Below are 18,499 nucleotides of genomic sequence, written 5' to 3' on the forward strand. Positions count from 1 at the left end.
GGGTGCATTTTATGGCTATGGAAATTATGGAAGCTTTACAGTGCAGGTTTTAGTATAATTTTAAATGATTGATTAAAATATGGGACAGGCCTCTAAAAAATAAGATATATAATAGAAAAAAAGAAAAATTATCCAGTTACAGTCTCACTGAAGAGTGAAAGATGACTACAGGTGGAGAAATGTACCTTGACATGGAAAAAAAACTACTCAAAACAGATAATGGCAGATGAACATATGATGTAGTCCTAGTGCTGACAGATGAAATACCTCCAATGGAAGACAGAACTAATATGTAGGGAAGAAATGGAAGATGTCTGAATAAAGACACTAGGAACTGATTATGAGAAGGAGACCCAGAATGAAAGGCTAACTGAATCACGATCCAAATCCAATGGGTAAGAGCAGAAGAGAAAAAAACATCATAAAGTAGTAAAGGAATGAACTTAAGGAAAATGAATAGAAAAGAAAAATGCCATAAAAGAAATAAAGCAACCCAGAGCATGTACTGGACAGAGAAGGTCATCCAGATGTGATTGAGAATAAAAGGTGGTTTGTTGTTTGACATTTATTGGTGCAAAGCAACTACGCTACCTGCACCAAACAACTGGTAAAAAAATAATTATTAAAATACATAAAAAGGAAACATGAAACCAGTCAAATTTTTTAATTAACTTAAACAGTTAAAAAAGTCAATGGCCCTTAAAAATTTAAAAATGCAAATCAGGTGGACAGTGTCACCATCACTAATGACACTGCCCAATGTCAAGGGTGAACTGATGGTAAAAATATGTCTGAAATGGTGCTGTTTCTCACAGTCATAATGATGGCATGACTATTAAATGTGGGCTACTGTGACTTGAGTGTTAAACATACCACACATTCGTGCATCAGTCCCAGATAAAATGATGAGTTTGAAAAGTGAGACCAATGCATAGCCTAGCCAGGACATCCTCCTTCCAAAAACAAGATGGCAAAGGAGCAACAGACAATTTGATCTGGTAAAGCTTGTTATTACATTGTTCACTCCAAATCAACAGCCAACTGGCATGGAGCTGAGCTTTAAGTACAGCACTGTAGTCCATGTATGGGATAGGCATTGGCATGATAGCACCAGAGCAGGCAGACTTAGCTGTGATGTCAGCAAACTCATTCCCAAGAATGCTGATACGGCCTGGTATCCATAAAAGATGGATGGAAGAATACAGAGAGAAAAGAGCCAGTCAATTTTGAAGATAAAAAAAGAACAGGGTGAGAACTAACATGAAACTATTCCAGGACCAGTAAAGAGCTAAGCAAGTCAGTATAAATAGTGCAATTCATATACTGCATAGCTTCTATGTGATCCAGGGCAAGAGAAATGGCATACAATTCAGCAGTGAGCACAGAAACTGTAGGGGTGTTTCTGTGTGCAACCACCAAACAATAACATATCACGGCAGACCCCACAGAGTCACTTGATTTCCAACCATCTGTATAAATGGGAATGGAAGGATGGTTCAAAAGATGTTTGGCAAATAGAAAACAGTACTTCCAATCAAAGAAAGTTCACATTTGGGGATGGTAATAAAGCAATGGTGGGATGGGCTGACTAGTGGATAGAGCAACATTATCCAAGGAGAGACCCAATTCTTCCAACTGCACCTGGATACAAAGGCTAAAAAGAACAATGGCAGACCATCTATTCTGAAAAAGCATGGTCCACTAAGGAAGAAAAACACAACCCCAAAGAGAATGCTGTGGTAAGGATCAAAGTTTTGAAGCATGCAATAAAGACAGTTGCAAATGGTGGAGGTGTAAAGGAGGATTGTGAGACTCAATCTATAAACTCTGGACTGGAAGAGTGCAGAAGGTCCCTGTGCAAAGCCAAAGCCCCTGATGGTGAACAGGGTCCAATATCTTCAAGGGCATGCCATAGACCAGAGACCCTTAGTTCAGTTTTCATTGAAAGAGGGCATGGTATATTTTTAGCATAGAACATCAATTTGCTCCCCAAGAGGTGGAAGAGAAGACACGGAAGATGTTACCTGCCCTTGTACATTTGACACATAGCTGTTTGATGTGTGGAACAAGTCAGTTTACAATCAAAGATAAGCCCCAAGAACTTTGCCTCAGGGACAATGGGAAGCGCAACTTCTCTGAGATAGAGCTCAGGATCGAGGTGAATACCCTGTTGGCTGCAGAAGTGCATCCATACAGTTTTAGAGAACATCCAGATGTGATTGAGAATAAAGGTAGTTGGTTGTTTGATGTTTCTTGGTGCAAAGCAACTATGCTATCTGCACCAAACAACCATTTGCTGTGGTCCGCTTCAGTAAATGATTGAGAGCAGTCTGTAGCTGCCATTCAATAAACCTCATGCTTGATCACTGACACAAGACGTGGAAGTCATTGACATAGAGACCATTTGCAACAGTAGAGAGATGTTGACTGATGGTATTGATTTTTATAATGAAAAGTTGGAGTAACAATGAAGACACAACCATAAGGGACTCCAACTTCCTATGGGAAAGAATGGGAAAGTGTCAAAGTTACATGGACTTGGAATCACCAGTTAAAATAATTGAACAGTAGTTTGAAGGAATCTTGAGATCTTTCCCAGGCTTAGATCCAGTTAAAAAAAACAAAAGAATAGCAAGAGAGAGATGATGCAACATTTTGTAGTGAATATCATCAGGTCTGACTGATGTGCTGCCAGACCAAAGAAGAGTAAGTTTGAGTTCAACCACCATAAAGGAATGATTACAATCACAGACAAAATCAGCCTGAAAGAAAAGAGGTGATTGCTCTACCCATATCTTGATGGCTAAGAAGGTGAGGATGAAGCTGAAGTACTAGATGCATGAGAAAAGCTTTTGCTGAGAGTAGCAGTGATGATCTGGCCATCAGAGAGCAAGACTGAAAGAGGGCCAGAAGCATACTGTCCACTGACCTTTCAATTCTTGTCCGATATGACTTTGGAAATGGTGGTTGAAGAGATGCTAGATGTGTATTTAATCCAAGATTCATTCTGGTTTTTATATTTGACCTGCTGAGCACGTGCATGGGCCTACTGAAGAGAAATGTGGTTTAAAAGCATGGGATATCTATGAAAGGTATCTCAGGCCCATGTTTGAACCTTCTATACTATGTAGTAGGTAGGATTTCACCATGGATGATGATACCATGGAAAATGTGTCAAAGTTTAGGAATATACTGAGTAGCTGTCTGAACCATACAGTCAGTCACTGCTGCCACACAATTGTCTATCGATGGCTTAGAGATGATGGCAGGATCAAGTCCTGAAAGTGCAGTGAAAGAGGACCAGTTGGCTTGGTCCAACTTCCATCAAGGCATGCGAGTCAGGTGGCATTGTCCATGTCCATCTGTTACAAAATGATAGGAAAATTATCACTGAACCATGGGTTACTGTCAACCATCCAAGAAAAGAAAGAGAAAAGTGAAGGGGAGCAGACAGAGATATCAACAGTAGTAAAAGACTGACTAGGTGCATGAAAATACGTATAAAAACTAGTATTGAAGAGTGAAAGGTTGTGATCCAAGAATATATGCTCTATGGAATGACCCCTCCCATCAATATCTTCATCACCCCCAGAGTTAAAAATGGAGATGGTAACTGCTCAATGAGGGTATCAGTGTCTGATGGAACATAGGTCTCTTCAGGAGCCAGGTAAAGAAAACAAATAGTGATGGCACGGCCTAAGAAAATACAGATGGCCACTGCTTCCAAGGGTGTATTAAGTGGCAAAGACAGGGTGGCATGTGATGATCAACCAGCAGTGTCATCCCTCCATGTATTTGTCCATCACACAACCTGTCATTTCTGTATGAAGAAAACTACCAAAGGATTACTGCATCAGCAGGTTTCAGAAATATTTTCTTTAAGGAGAGAGACAAAGGATGGCAAGAATCAATCAAATCCTTAATGTCATATATTTGAACAAAAACCCTGACAATTCCACTGTATCAAAATGGTCATTTTTATTTATGTGGAAGAGAATGGAGCATGGATACCATCTTTTATTAACTTTTTTTTCTTTACTGGATGGAGGGCTATCAACCTCCATGGATCCTGCCTGCCCATAGTCTAGTAGGCAGATCTCTGTCTGTGGACAAAGACTCCAGTGACTGAGGGCATGAACCAATAATCATTTTGCATCTCTGGCCTGCACAAGAGGATGGGTCTGAGGAAACACTCAAAGTGAAAGGAAGTGGGCCCATGCAGTCACTGGAAAGGGTGGCAGGGACAGAGATGGAAGTAGATCTAGATTCTTCAACTCTTAACCACTGTGGGCAGAAGACTCTTCAGATGTTTTTCAAACAACTCTACATTCCCACTGTGGTAGAGTAATGGAGTACAGCAGCATATGTCTTGACAATAACTTCCAAGCCTTTGAGTGAGAGATATTGTTTATAGTCTTCAACCATTTTTCTTCAAGCAAAGGATTTAACCACTATAGTTAACACAGTGTGGTTCCACTCTGCACTCACAGACATCATGGTCTGTACCACAACAATGAGCACATGTTAAGGAACCTTGACATTATGTCTTTGAGTGACCAAATAGCTGATGCTGGAAACATCTGAGGTTTGGAAATGTGTGGCTGTACCTTACAGTTCAGGTAACCTGCTTCGACTGTAGCAGGAGAACGTGGTGATGTAAGCATCAATATTGGAACATTAGTAGGCATCATAATTCCATCTTTGGGAGTGGAGATTCAGCACACTGCAGAAATGCCTTGGCTGGACAAACCAGCAAGGATATTCAACTCAGGAATGTTCTTTAAATCCCTCTCAACTATAACTTCTCTTGAAGAAGTTAAAGTTGCATGAGGAGTGACCTCAATGGGTATATCCCCAATGGCCTTTGAAGACATTTCCTCCAAAATGTCTCCAGAGTGTAACTTCCTTACTGACTTGGGAGAGCCAACAAGCAACTCTAATCCCTTTTGAATTAAAAAGGAAGACATCTGCCCTTTAGATTTCTTGGACAAAGAATGTATAATTAGAAATCAAGGTACAGAATCTGATTATAACAGTGACTGTACAACAGAATCATCCACGTGTGGTCACTTTCCGATAATTTGTTTTTTGTCAATTTTATCTATTTTTTTCTTGAATGGGGTATCCATCATAAAGGCAATATATTTCAGTGCCCACTGACTCCACCCACCATGGAGCCCTACAAGGGAACAAACCACAAAGCTAAAACAAGGACAGTGCAGCAATGCCAGGGTTTCATGAGCACTACATCCAAACACCCATATCAGACCCAATGCCCACAACACCCTTCCAGAATGGCCAACACTGGTATTCAGCTGACCCTAGCCCAAGTGGTCTAGCTGACTGAGCCTGGGGGTCCAAATCCAAGGCTGCCCATCTACTGGAATCCAAGACCAAAGTGGTGTGTTAGGGTTGGACCCCTCAACCACGAGGATCCTCTCTTCCCCCTTCAAGGGTTGTAACCCATGGCAAATTCATGGGTGGATGTTTAGATTGCAGAGGAGGTAAACTGAAAGTACAGAACCTTCCTTGGGAGGTCCCTTCACCCTACACAGGAATGCACCTTTAGGAGAATAAAGAAATGAAAAAGTAAAAAATGCATATTCCATGCAAGCCCACAAAAGTAGGTTAGTACAAATCAATCCAGTATAAAAAAAATGTGAAACCAAAACAACCAAGAATACCAGATATGAGCCAATTGAGAAGGGTAATCAGAAATACCTAGCACATAGTAAAATGGATGAACAAATTATGTAGGAAAGAAATTGAGACTGATGGAATAAGAAAAACTAAAGTTGTAAACTGGATCTAATCCTGTCTGAGCACATTAACAGCCAAGGCAAGTAAATGATGAATCAGAAATCAAAAAGATCTAATTTGGAACCAAGAAATGAATAAAAAAACTGTGTGTGAAAGAGGACCCCACTAAAAAGTTGAGGATCTTTGGGAAAAAGTGTATCAGGACTGGAAAGGTGAATGGCAATGTGAAAACCAAAGCACCTGTAACACAACACTCCAGGAGATAAATGTCTAGTATGCAAGTTAAAAACAGGGAGATCAAGTCTCTTCCACATTGCCCACTTGGTGAATGATACAAGTTATCACTAGTTGGAATGAAACATTAGTCAAAAACTGGAAAAAAGGAAGAGAGTGAACACAACATGTTGGATTGCTGTTGTAAGTGTTAGGGTATTTAAGTGATAATACTTTTAGTCCAAAGACTATTTTCCTGAAGCTTCCAACTGATTGAACCATGCCTAGCATCTTTAGAGACGAGAATCAGGGAAGAGAAACAAATCCAGACAGAGGAAAGAAAGATTTAGGAATATGCTGAGCAGCTGCTTGTATAATACAGTCAGTTACCACTGCTACACAATCGTCTACTGATGGCTTACAGACAATGGCAGGATCAAGTTCTGCAAAAGAGGGCCAGTTTGCTTGATCCATGCAAATCAAGTGGTATTGACCACAGCCAGTCTCTCTCAAAATTATAGGAAAATAATCACTGCCTCATGGATTATTGTCAACCCTCCATGAAAAGTGAGAGAATAGTATAGGGGAGCAAATTGAGAGATCAATAACAGTAAAGGACTGACTAGGTACATGAAAATACGTATAAGAATTGCTATTGCAAAAAGAAAGGCTGTGATCAGAGAACATACACTCTATGGAGCAACCCCTCCCATCAATATCAGCACTTCACCAGAGGGGATTATGTCCATTAAAGTCCCACAGGATTAAAAAGGAAGACAGCAACTGTTCAATAAGAGCATCAAGATCTGATTGATCATAGGTCTCTCCAGATACCAGGTAGAAAGAACAAACAGTAATAGTATGACCCAAGAAAACACAGATGGCTGTAAGGAGAGACATACAGAATGGTAGGAAGCAATCAGTATTTTGATATTCAGATTAGAACATAAACCTTGACAGTTCCATTGCATCAAGTTGGACATTTTTATTTATGTGTAGGTGAATTGGGTGGAGAACCCTTCCGTTTATGACCATATCTTTTTTCTTTACAGTCTTTATTGATTTAGTGTTTTATGGCACAAAGCAGCTAGGCTATCTGCACCAAACGTCCAGTAAAAAGGTAAAAACAAATTAAATGTAGTAAAATACACAAAAGAAAATGAAGGTAAAACAAAACATCATTGAAAAACAGAAAGGAGGTTATCGACCTCCATGGATCCTGCCCTCGGTCGACTGGGCAGGTCTTTGTTGCTGGAAGAGAATTCCAGTGAATAAGAACATGAATGAATGATTGTTTTGCATCTTGGGGTGGGAGAAAAAGATGTATCTGAGGGAATGCCTGTACCTGGAACCATAGGAAGTGGATCTTGGGATTTGTTGGAATGTAGGTAAGGCACACAGATGAGTGTTGAAGTTAATTCATTAACTTTTTTAACCATAGAGGTCAAAGGACTTTTCATTTGTTTTGAGAACATTTCTTTTGGAGTCACAGAGAGATCTGCACTCCCACTGTAGTAGTAGAAAGAAGTGCAGCAGCACAGGTCTGAGATGAAGTGGTGGACAGCAACTTGCGAGCCTCAGGATAAGTGATGTTATGAATTGTTTTCAAATGTTGCACCTCTTTTTCTTCCAACCATTTAGGGCAAGAACAAAAGTAGGATGGGTGAGAGCCATTGCAATTGATGCAATGAGGGTCTGTTTCACACTCACAGGCATCATGGTCCTTGCCAATGCAACAAGCACACGTCAAGGAACCATGACATGATGTCTTTGAGTGACCAAACCACTGACACTGGAAATATTGGTGAGGGTTTGGAATGTATGACCATACTCTGCAATTAAGATAACCTGCCTTGATGGTGGCAGGTGGGCGTAGTGACGTAAATGTGAGAATGAGGACATTGTTTGGCATCATAATTCCATCTTTGGAAGTGAATATACCCCTCACTGCAGACACTCCTTGGGTGGAGAAATCAGTGAAAATCTCTAACTCTGGGATGTTATTCAAATCCCTCTCAAAATTACCTCTTCATGATAAATTCAAAGTAGCATGGGGTGTTACCTCAATAGGTATATCCCCAATTGCTTTTGAATGCAAGAGGAGTTCACTGTGTTGAGATGTGGACATTTCCACTAATATGTCACCAGATCAAAGCTTCTTTACTGACTTGGAGAGCCAGCAAGTCCCTCTAGTCCCTTCTAAATGAAAAAGGGAGACATTTGCCCTAATGTTTTGTCTAAAAATGAATGCAATATAATGAGGTACAACAGGTGGTACCGATGATGAGGATTGCTGCTCAGAAACTTCAAGATGTGGTCGTTTTGCTGTAGACTTTTTTCACTATTTTATTAAGATTTTTAATTGGAGTATCCATAATGAAAATAGAAAAATTTTGATGTTCACTGACCCCACCCACCATGGAGCCCTACCAGGGGGATGCACTACAATGTCAAACAAGGTCACTGCAGCAATGTCAGGGTTTCATGAGCACTATACCTAAATACCAGCATCAGATACAGTGTCCACAACACCTTTTGATAACATCCAACACTGGTACTTGGTTAACCCTAGCCCATATGGACCAACTGATTGATCCACTGGGGGCCACCCCAAGGCTGCTCGTCTACAGGAATTCAAGGCCAAAGTGGTGTGTTAGGGTTGGACCCCTCAACCACCAGGATCTTCTCCTCCCCTTCACAGGTTGCCACGCATGGCAAACACGAGTGGATAAATGTTTGGATCCCAGGGGAGGTAAATTGAAAGACCAGAATCTTCCCTTGGAGGTCCCCTCACCACGTACATGAATCCACACCGAGAGGTATGGCCAGGAAACATAAGACACACTTTCCTAGTCTATATTTAACTTTTTTTTTAAATACAAATCTGGATTATCATGTGCAGACTGAAACAAGTAGTTAAACATCACAATTAAATTCATATAGGTAACATCTCTCTCCCATAGCAACCTTCTCAGTGAAAGTTACTTCAGTTTCTCAAAACTTACAAGTACGTTAAACATGTCAAATGATACAACATGAAATTTATACAAGCTACATTGAGAACTAAAAGCAACTTTTAGTTCCGTTTTCATGAACCACTTTGATTTGACAGTAGTTAAATGCCAGGTCTATCATGTTGAATCAACAAATACTATACAACAAATATAGTCATTCATCTATTCACAACAACAGAAAAGTTATGACTGTACTCACCCATTTAAGGTCCCTCAACACTCCTTATGTTTTCTACACAATCACCACTGGAAAACCCCAACATTCTCCAACAATTTTATTATTCTGTTCTTCAATGTTTGCTCTATTTTAGTACTGGCTGCATTCCTAGTGCTCAAAAGTAGTTTCCATGATGACTGATTTATCAGGCTTGTGCCATTAGTGTCAATACAATAAAAAATAACTTGTTCTATCCAACTGGCCAGTTGATCTAAAAATTAATTCCATAAGCAATATACTGAATACCTATCACTATTCAAAGTCCATAACATCTAAATAATCTTTGACCTCTAGCTTTAGATCATCTAATAGCCATTTTGTTGCTTTTAGACATGGTATAGCTGAAGCATCTTCAATCATTTCTGCTTCACTCACCATGCTGATAAAAATTCTAGCTAGAAACTTGCATTCTGAGAGATAACTGTCCAAGCAAGAGCCAATTCATTTGTGGCATTGAATAGTATGTTTAATACCTTGATTCCATCCCTGCAGCATGCTGAAGATCAAACATTAATTTTAAACTTGATGTCATATTGGCATCTCCAAAGCATGTTTTGCAAAAGTTTTAACCACTACTGTTGGCTACTTCCTCTTCTGCCACTTGCTTGATTTAATCAACTCAAACCTTGTTGTCATAAAGAGGCATATGTCAGGTATAAGGTTTCTCTGACATCATGTGCTGCATAATTTATTTGAAACCTTTCACAATCTTGTTAGTCTCCCCTCACTATTTCTCAATGTCATTATCATGATGTCTTTTACATAAGGTTGCAGATCACTTGTACAAGTGCCAAGTTCTCATGAAATCCATGCTTACAAATTTTTTAACTTATGTGGAATGCTTGGATTTCTACTAGGTACCAGTTCCTCAGCACACTTAAGCTTTGACTGTGCCTAGACAATGAGATTCTCCTTATTGAAATAGTCCAAAGCAATGACTGTTGCACAGTTTCTTTCCAACTTCAGTAATTCCAAAGAATATCAATTACTTGCCTGAAATACTATAATAAATAGTCCAGGTCCTTCGTAACAGTATCGCTGAATATTAGTGGACTAACTTTTGTACATTACACCCTCAGACTATGGCAACATGTACAGATCTCCAGTGTCAAAGGAACCATTTCTTCTTACTACTGGAAATGCCAATATTCATCTGAACATGCTGCTTATGGACAACATCAGCAGAGTGAAGTGCAAAGGATGTATTTACTTCACTTCATGGTCTTGTACAATCTCTGGCTTAGAGATACATCATGACAGTTTAAGCAGACTACTTTCTTGACCTACATGATTCTCACCTGTGCCAAGAGCCACTAGTTTATTGGCAAGATACCTGTCAATCATATCATAGACATAAAATAGAAATAGCAGGCACTACATCTTTGTCTCTAGCTTATAAATAGCTTTTCTGTAGATATGAATAACTTACCAAAGGAAGGACAACAATTATTGGTCTCTAGAACAAGTCTGAGAACAACAGTGATGAATCTGATAAAGCATTAACATTGCTTGGGATTATACTCAACACTAAGCTTTGCTACTATTTCCTAGACCTAGAGGTCCATTATTCATTACTGCCAGACAGTTTATCTGTAGCGTGTACATGGTTATACAACTGTATATTTATGATAGAAAAACCATTTCCTTCAATCTGTAATAGTACTTTTCTGCTAATTGTTCAGAATTGGTTGTATGATAAATATTGTACAAAATATGAATACTGGAAGTTCCAGCTTGTACTAAATGAAATGTTCTGACAGTAAACTAATCTTAGTATACATAAAAACAATGGTCACTCAAAATGAGTGAAAATGATTACCATCATGTACAAGAGATAGAATGGCAAATTTATGTCCATAACTTACAAAGATGAATGAACATAAAATCAACACTACACATAATGTACACCCTTTAGATTACACCCTGTATAACAAATATAATAGTACAAAAATAATATTTATTGCCCCTGTTTAAGTTCCTTTTTTGTCAGTTTTTCAATAAATAATAGCAACAATTAGTAATTTGAGTTTAGTGTTTAAATACTAAGGGAAGAAAAAGCCTTTATACTAGTAACTGACTGAATTTTCAATATTACATGTGAATGTCCCCTTCCATATAAACTGTTAAAAAACAGACAGTATGTTACTGCTCCTGGTGGCCATTATACTGTGTATGTAAAGATATACAGCTATTATTAGTAAAGGTTTGATACAAGGTATACATGTCATTATATTGCTTGTTATGTCTAATGTTTTAATCAGTTGCATTTTGGAAAAGTAGTTTATCATTTTGATTTCATCTCTGCACTTACATATCAGAAATGTAAAAATAAATACCAAAATAAAGTTTTTTCACTCAGCTCTTTTGTTTTATTAAAAAATTCAACATCATAAAGCATACACCATAATGACAAACTACAAAAAAAAATTCAGTTTTTGATCATTAAAAATATGTTATGCCTTGTTTTCTTTATCATTGTAGCACTGGTTTATATAATTACACATGAAATATTTTTTTGATCATTGAACATAGTTTCACAGTTTTAATATTCATCTTAATGTCTAAATATACAGGAATAACCTGTTCTAATTCCCCATAATTTCATCTTGCATTAAAAGTAAAAACATTTTTTACTATACATAAATATCATTTTCATCAAAAACATGACAAGTTGTACTTACCATTATCACATGAACATTTGAAAAATACCATAATAGTTTTACACATTTATTCAATACCACAAATAAAAATAACAGGACATTTAGTATTAAAACATATTCAGAGGTTACATACAAGATTCACACAGTTACATGCATTTTAGGTATTCACACAAATATATATTTTTCTGGCAGAAGTTTAAAATATAAATAAATTGTTAGGTTGTTCAAAAATAATGGCAGATTTGTAGACTATCTCAAGAAGTAATACAGTAAAATAACTAAGTTTATTAGTCAAACTAGGCACCTAAGTAATCCATACACTTTTCCCAACAAGAAACAAGACTTTTTATTCCATCATGATAGAATTCTGAAGTCCTAGAACTTAAAAATTCCTCGAAGATATTCTATGCTGCTTCTTGGTTATGAAAGTGTTTTCCTTTCAAAAAGTTGTTCAAATGATCTGGTGAGTAGGGTGGATGATGCAATACCTCATAATCCAATACTTTAAGCTTCTGGTAGGTCATTTGTGCAACGTGTGGTCAAGCATCGTCATGAAGCAAGATTGGACCCTTATAGTTAACTAACCTTGGCACTTTTTCATACAACTTCCTATGCATTTCTTCCAATTGTTGATAAAACTTCTACACTAATGCTTTTGCCCTGTTCAAGAAAGTTGTAATGGATGATACCTTTTCCAAACCACAATCTTCTTTTGATGCAATTTTGGCTTTGCAAAATGTTTAGGGAATTCATCACAATCAACCCAATGTGTAGATCACTTTCTGTTGTCATAAAGTATCCACATTTCATCACAAGCGATTAAGTGATCAAGAAATGAGTAGTTTTGTAGCGTGGAAGAAGCATCTTACTCAATGCAAAACAGCACTTTTTCTGCTCTTCATTGAGTTCATGTGGAACCCATTTGTCAGCTTTTTACTGCTGGAAAACTTAAGGAAACTGGTATCCTTAAGATGATTTGATATAACGTGGTAATTGAAACATCCAGTTCCTGTGCCATTTCTTGAACAGTACATAGCTAATTCTCTACCATGCCCTCAAGTTCTCCTCGTTGACAGAAATGATGCCCTCTACTCTCATCAACTTTGAGACTAAAGTCTCCTTTTATGAAATTTGAAAACCAACAATGAACTGTTCATTCAGAAGTGGGTTCATCTCCCTGTGTGTGATTTACTTTGAAAGTTGACTTAAATGCATTTAAGTCATTTTTCTGCATGAATTCAAACTTGGTCATAGTGCATTTTTTCCATCTTGACTAAAGGGCTCTACAATACTGATAATGAAGACTAAAAAAAAAAAAATAACTGATGAATAGATCACTCATTCAAGTTTCCCATAATATGAAAGTCATGATATAAAGCAATCCCTCTTTGTTCCAGTGCACATGTTAAATTACAGAAGTGAAATCTGCCATTATTTTCTGAACAACCTAATACTACACTGACTCCTTCTCATCAGCCACTATTAATCTATATCATATATTTGGGTTGTATGTTGTGTTCAAGGAAACCATCTCATGCTTAAAAATTTTATTTAAATACAGAAAATGCAAAATTGATAAAACAGGCCATGCACTTTCCACTGATGGGTTTTTTTTTACATACTCTGTCATCAGAAGTATGTAATTATAACAAGTAAATTACCATATTTTAAGAATACCACTGATTTTACAAATGGGCTATTTGCTAGTTAGTAAACAGTAACTGGACTAGTAATACAGAAGTCAATATGGTTCCATGCTACACATTTTTCATTGTCCTAAATTTTGAAGAACTTAACACATTCATTTAAGAAAAGATAACACTGGAACTAAATTCTATCAACATTTCATTGTTAGAAGAGGAAATATCCATTTATTGTTCCTTAAACATACAACACATTTTTAATGACAGTTGTATCTACTACAATGCACTTCATCAGTTTTTCTTTATTCTATAAAATACACACTTTGAATGTTTAATAAATCCTGTTAAGCTAATTTTTAATAAGTCTCCAACTTGCTATGATCATTTCAATTTTGTCACAGAAATTTAATTTTGCTTATAAACTTTATATCACCTGATGAAATTTTTAAAAATAACATAGAAATACAACACACATCCCTTGTTGATAACTAGTTATGTACTTTTTTCATCTCATTTTAAAAACAGCTTATAAGAATTAGATCAATAAGTTGTTAGCTCACAGAAATTATAAATAGTTCCTTACCATCTTACTTGAATTAGCTAAACATAAGTAAGGTGATGAATGAAATTGGGGCCTTCCAGATCACTCCTGACCTACCAAATCAGAGTAAATTAAATTTTGCCTTGTATATATACATATACACACACCAATCCAACAGAAGTTTATGTAATTCAACAGCAAGTACCACATTTTCATTATCTTAAATCTATTATCCATAAAGTAATCAAATCTGTATTTAATCGTGCCAGTTCAACACACTGCCCATAGAAAAATCTAGTACAAATCTATAAAAGTTTTAACATCTGAATTACATAATGCAGAGAGAGAGAGAAAAGAGAGAGAACAGTTCAAAGTATTATAGTGTCTCATTGTTTAAAAAATATAAATAATTCTAACAGGCTGTCTCATGGCTGTTTCTAACATATACACAACCTTCTTGTAGTGAAAAGATAAACTCTACACAATACTCCAAATAAATCTACATCATTTTTACATGCTCTCAAATTCAAGTCTTACAAATGAGACTAAAAAAATTTTTTTTTCTTTTTTTCATCTCAACAAAGCATTTGTACCCAAAAGCTTATTTTTGTCTACAAGACAAATGATTATCTCAGAAAATAAGTGAAAACTGTAAAAGTTTCCATACCATGAGTATATAACTTTACATTTCCTTAAACATATTCTGGGTCAATCACTAAAACTCTCACAATCTGTATAAAGTGAAGAAATGTTCTCAGCAGCTTTCTAGCAGTTACCATCTTAGCTTGATCAGACAATAACAATCAAACGGTTGATATCAAATAATCAAATTTACACCCAATATTTTTAACAGAAATGGGCATCTTTCCTAACAACTGTCGCCAAATTTCTCGTCTTAACCACAGCATGCAGAATTTAGCGGCAGGAATGCAATCTCAATTCTTAACTATTTTCACACCAACAACGGTCAGTATCTCTGAAGTTTCTTTCAATCTTTTCCCGTGTCTCAGTCAATTGTTTAATTGAATCTTACTTGGCGTAAATAACACTAGCCAATACGATGCATGACTACACCAGCTAACCAACCGAGACTCGTTGAAAATTACTTATGATTGAATATTACTAAATTCTCACAAAGTTACCAACAATTTCCTTAGAAATCTTAAACCATATGTTTAATCTGAAACTTCAACAGTTCAAAGTTCTAATGTAATGAACTCCTGATCACTCTTAACATAAATTAATTAACGAGTTACACACTAAGACACTTAGTATATTTATGATTTATCAATTTAAATCCCATATGTATTAATTATTACGACCAAATTTTGCAATAAAACCAAAAATTAAAACTTAATAAACTTAAAATTATAATAAGTAGTGTTTAAAACTAATACAAAATATTAAACTCAAATTTTAGATTTACACGTAAAAACTTCTGGGAAATTAAATTGTAATGTACATATACTTGGTGAGAATTAAGCGTTCAGTGAAGCTCGTGCATGGCAATACTTGTACTTTACTACGTGGTACAAAATATAATTTGTATAAGTATGCATAATTAATTATAGTAGGATAAGACCACTCAGGAAAACTTAAAATCAATCATTAACTTACTTATCAATATATTTTACGAAAAATGCTATTTTCTTACCTTATTACTTTTTAATACTACAGTAACTTAGTTATCTGAATAACTTTGGCGCATGAATATGAGTTAGGAAAATTTGTGATGTCATTGTTATTATTTACTACGTCACAGATCCTTTATAAAGTCAATCATTCCCAGAGAAAGCAAGACGCAACCTGTTGAAATAAATATAAAACAAACAATATAACTATTAAATAAGTACTTTTATTTTTAAATTTTACCTAGAAATATTTTCCTAACCGCATTTGTTTTTTCAAAGAGCGTTTCAAGTAAGGTTGTAGCCATTAATGTTATTGTTTAATGTATTTTTATTATCTGTACATATATTTGCCTAGATTACTTTTTGCTGTAAAACTAAAGTTATGCCTATCTCAATTTTCTGATTATTTATTGGGTAAAATGTTTGGTTTATTTATAAAGAATTTTCGTCTAAAACTGTACAAAAGCTAACTGTTCATAGCACAATTTTCAAATGATAAACTAGATGGAAGGTAGTTTAGCCAATAGCACCGGTTGCCATCTCTTGGCCTATACAGTTCTCATTTGGTTTTACTTGATCGTTGCGTTTTCAATTTAAGTCGTTTACTGATATAATAAATCAGGTACGTCCTTTATATAACGGAAGATTTAGCATGATATATTGCAAAGTAGTTATTGAGTTAATATGTTAAAACTAACAGAATCTCTTCTAAGAAATAAAAGGACTGAACGTAATGCGTAATCACAACGAACCAACTTTTATTTAAATAATACAAAACAGCAGCATGTGTATAGTAGCTTTGAACGATGCATAACCGCATTACGTGAGATATGGATTGATCAGACTGGTTGTGCTCTGTCAAGGTGGTGTTCCCGTATATACTTATATACCCGTATAAGTATATTTAATTTGCTCCAAACTGAGAAAATTTGTACTATATAATGTTTAAGGATAAGCCTACTACTTAATTTATTTAAAAATACAATAACAGTAACTTTTATAGTTGAGAAATTCTCAAATTAGAACTGCTTTATTGAATATACGTATTGCATAATGATAATCCAATACTATGGGTTGAAACGTTATAATAGTTAAAATTAGGGTCTCTCTGCTGTAAAAGTTCTTGTTATTGTATTTATGAATAGCATTATACACAAAACAACAATGCTAGTCTTCTTATGATAAATGCACTATCCACCTGGTTGTTGGTCATTCCCATTGAAATCTAAGGGAGATTATATCTTCAAGACATCATCTTACATACCAAAGAGAAATGTCAATAACTACTTTCACACATAGTACTTACAACTTTGCAGGAACGTTTTTGGAGGAAAACAAAAGTGATATTGTCTTATGTTAGTGACTTACAACAGTAGATAGCTCCTGCAAAAGATATTTAACAGCTTCCCTCACGAACATACAAACTGTAAATTCTGCATTAGAACCATAGTTGACAAACATACACACACACACACACAGTATACTAGTATCATTAGTTTTTCTGAATTTTATACCATGACAACTTGGAACATAATTTATTCAATGTTGTTTGGAAATTTGTTCAGAATTGATACTGTTCATTAGCTTAGTACTCAAATATACCTGCCTAGAGTAAACAGAAGTATCATCTTCCTATAGAAATTTTAAAATATTGTACACAGGGTTATATATCTTATATTAGAACAATTTTGAATATAAAAATAATCATTTCGCATAACAAATACAATCAATATGAGGTTGTATTGGAACTACACTTAAACATAATTTCCTGGATGTAGATTGTGTGATGTCTCAAAAAATTAATTGGTTTTGGGAAGAGTATCTGACAGCCCTTTCTGACACAAAAGTGTTTTAAGGTCGAGGATTTAGAATTGCCAAGATGTAGATGTCTCTTGTCATTAATGAAATTAGAAAACGAAGATGGATCAATCTGGATCAACAACACCATTCAGAAAAGGACCTGCATCAAATCGTACTCTAGCCTAGTAAACAAAGTGTATTACCTTTTAACAGATAAGATTCTACGAATACAAATATTAGTAGGAGAAAACATCTACATGTCCCAGGCAACAGTATGCAGCATAATCAAGACGAATCTCCACATATTTATCTGGGAAAGCAACACATATCAAATGTGCACAGGTTGCTTTCAGAGCATACCCGGGAAAGGAAGGTCAACTGAAGAAAACTCTGTGAATAGTATCTAACTGGGAAAAAATGCTTTCGGCATGACATCCTTTTTAATTTTACATTATACTGAAGAACTATATATATACACACACACACATACATATATAGTCAAAGTATGATCTTCAGATGGAATATGTTGAAACGAAAGAACATGAATTGTAACTATAATGATGAGGGTCCAAGTATATTATATTAAAATCAGTTTATAGACTTTTTACATCGTTACAGTCTCCATTAATGCCATAAAGTATTTATATCCAGACTCATTTATTCTTGGTTGAATTTTAATTACTATACACTCTGCATAAAATTATTTTTTGAACACTTTTTCGACATTCTTTGTAAAACTTTTATACATCAATCAACATTTGTAATAACTGCTATTGTAAACTGTGTTACTGTTTGTATAGTATATTAAAATGTATTTATATTAAAAAAGAAAACTTTGTGCATCAAGCTCCTAGGTAAGTATCATAAATTTGTACATATTGACTTTTATTTAACTTCTAAACCTAAATTACAATTTAACACAGTTTCAGGGTATTTGAAACGTAAAAAGTAACAGAGGTAAATTTGTTTCCTGCTTTGGATATAAAACAGTTTCTGAATGACGATCTATGGCTGATAAAT

At 35.7% G+C, this 18,499-nt stretch overlaps 1 protein-coding gene across 7 annotated transcripts in view; it reads right to left on the bottom strand.

Annotated features, from left to right (window-relative positions):
* The window catches only part of LOC143231986 (endoplasmic reticulum membrane sensor NFE2L1-like), a 63,740-nt gene extending 47,917 nt beyond the window's left edge, over positions 1–15,823 (bottom strand). For 6 of the 7 annotated variants that reach the window (XM_076466934.1, XM_076466938.1, XM_076466941.1 and 3 more), the window contains exons 1-2: positions 15,703–15,823; positions 14,091–14,161 (exon numbers count right to left, since the gene is read on the bottom strand). In XM_076466934.1, coding sequence (XP_076323049.1) covers positions 14,091–14,093 — 3 coding nt within the window. In that variant the 5' untranslated portion in view covers positions 14,094–14,161; positions 15,703–15,823. Of the gene's footprint in view, positions 1–14,090; positions 14,162–15,516; positions 15,570–15,702 lie in introns of those variants that run through there. The other variant, XM_076466935.1, reaches the window with a different exon arrangement.
* Positions 15,824–18,499: the final 2,676 nt, after the last annotated feature.

This window comes from Tachypleus tridentatus, chromosome 11 (assembly GCF_004210375.1).
Source record: "Tachypleus tridentatus isolate NWPU-2018 chromosome 11, ASM421037v1, whole genome shotgun sequence".
NCBI lineage: Eukaryota > Metazoa > Arthropoda > Merostomata > Xiphosura > Limulidae > Tachypleus > Tachypleus tridentatus.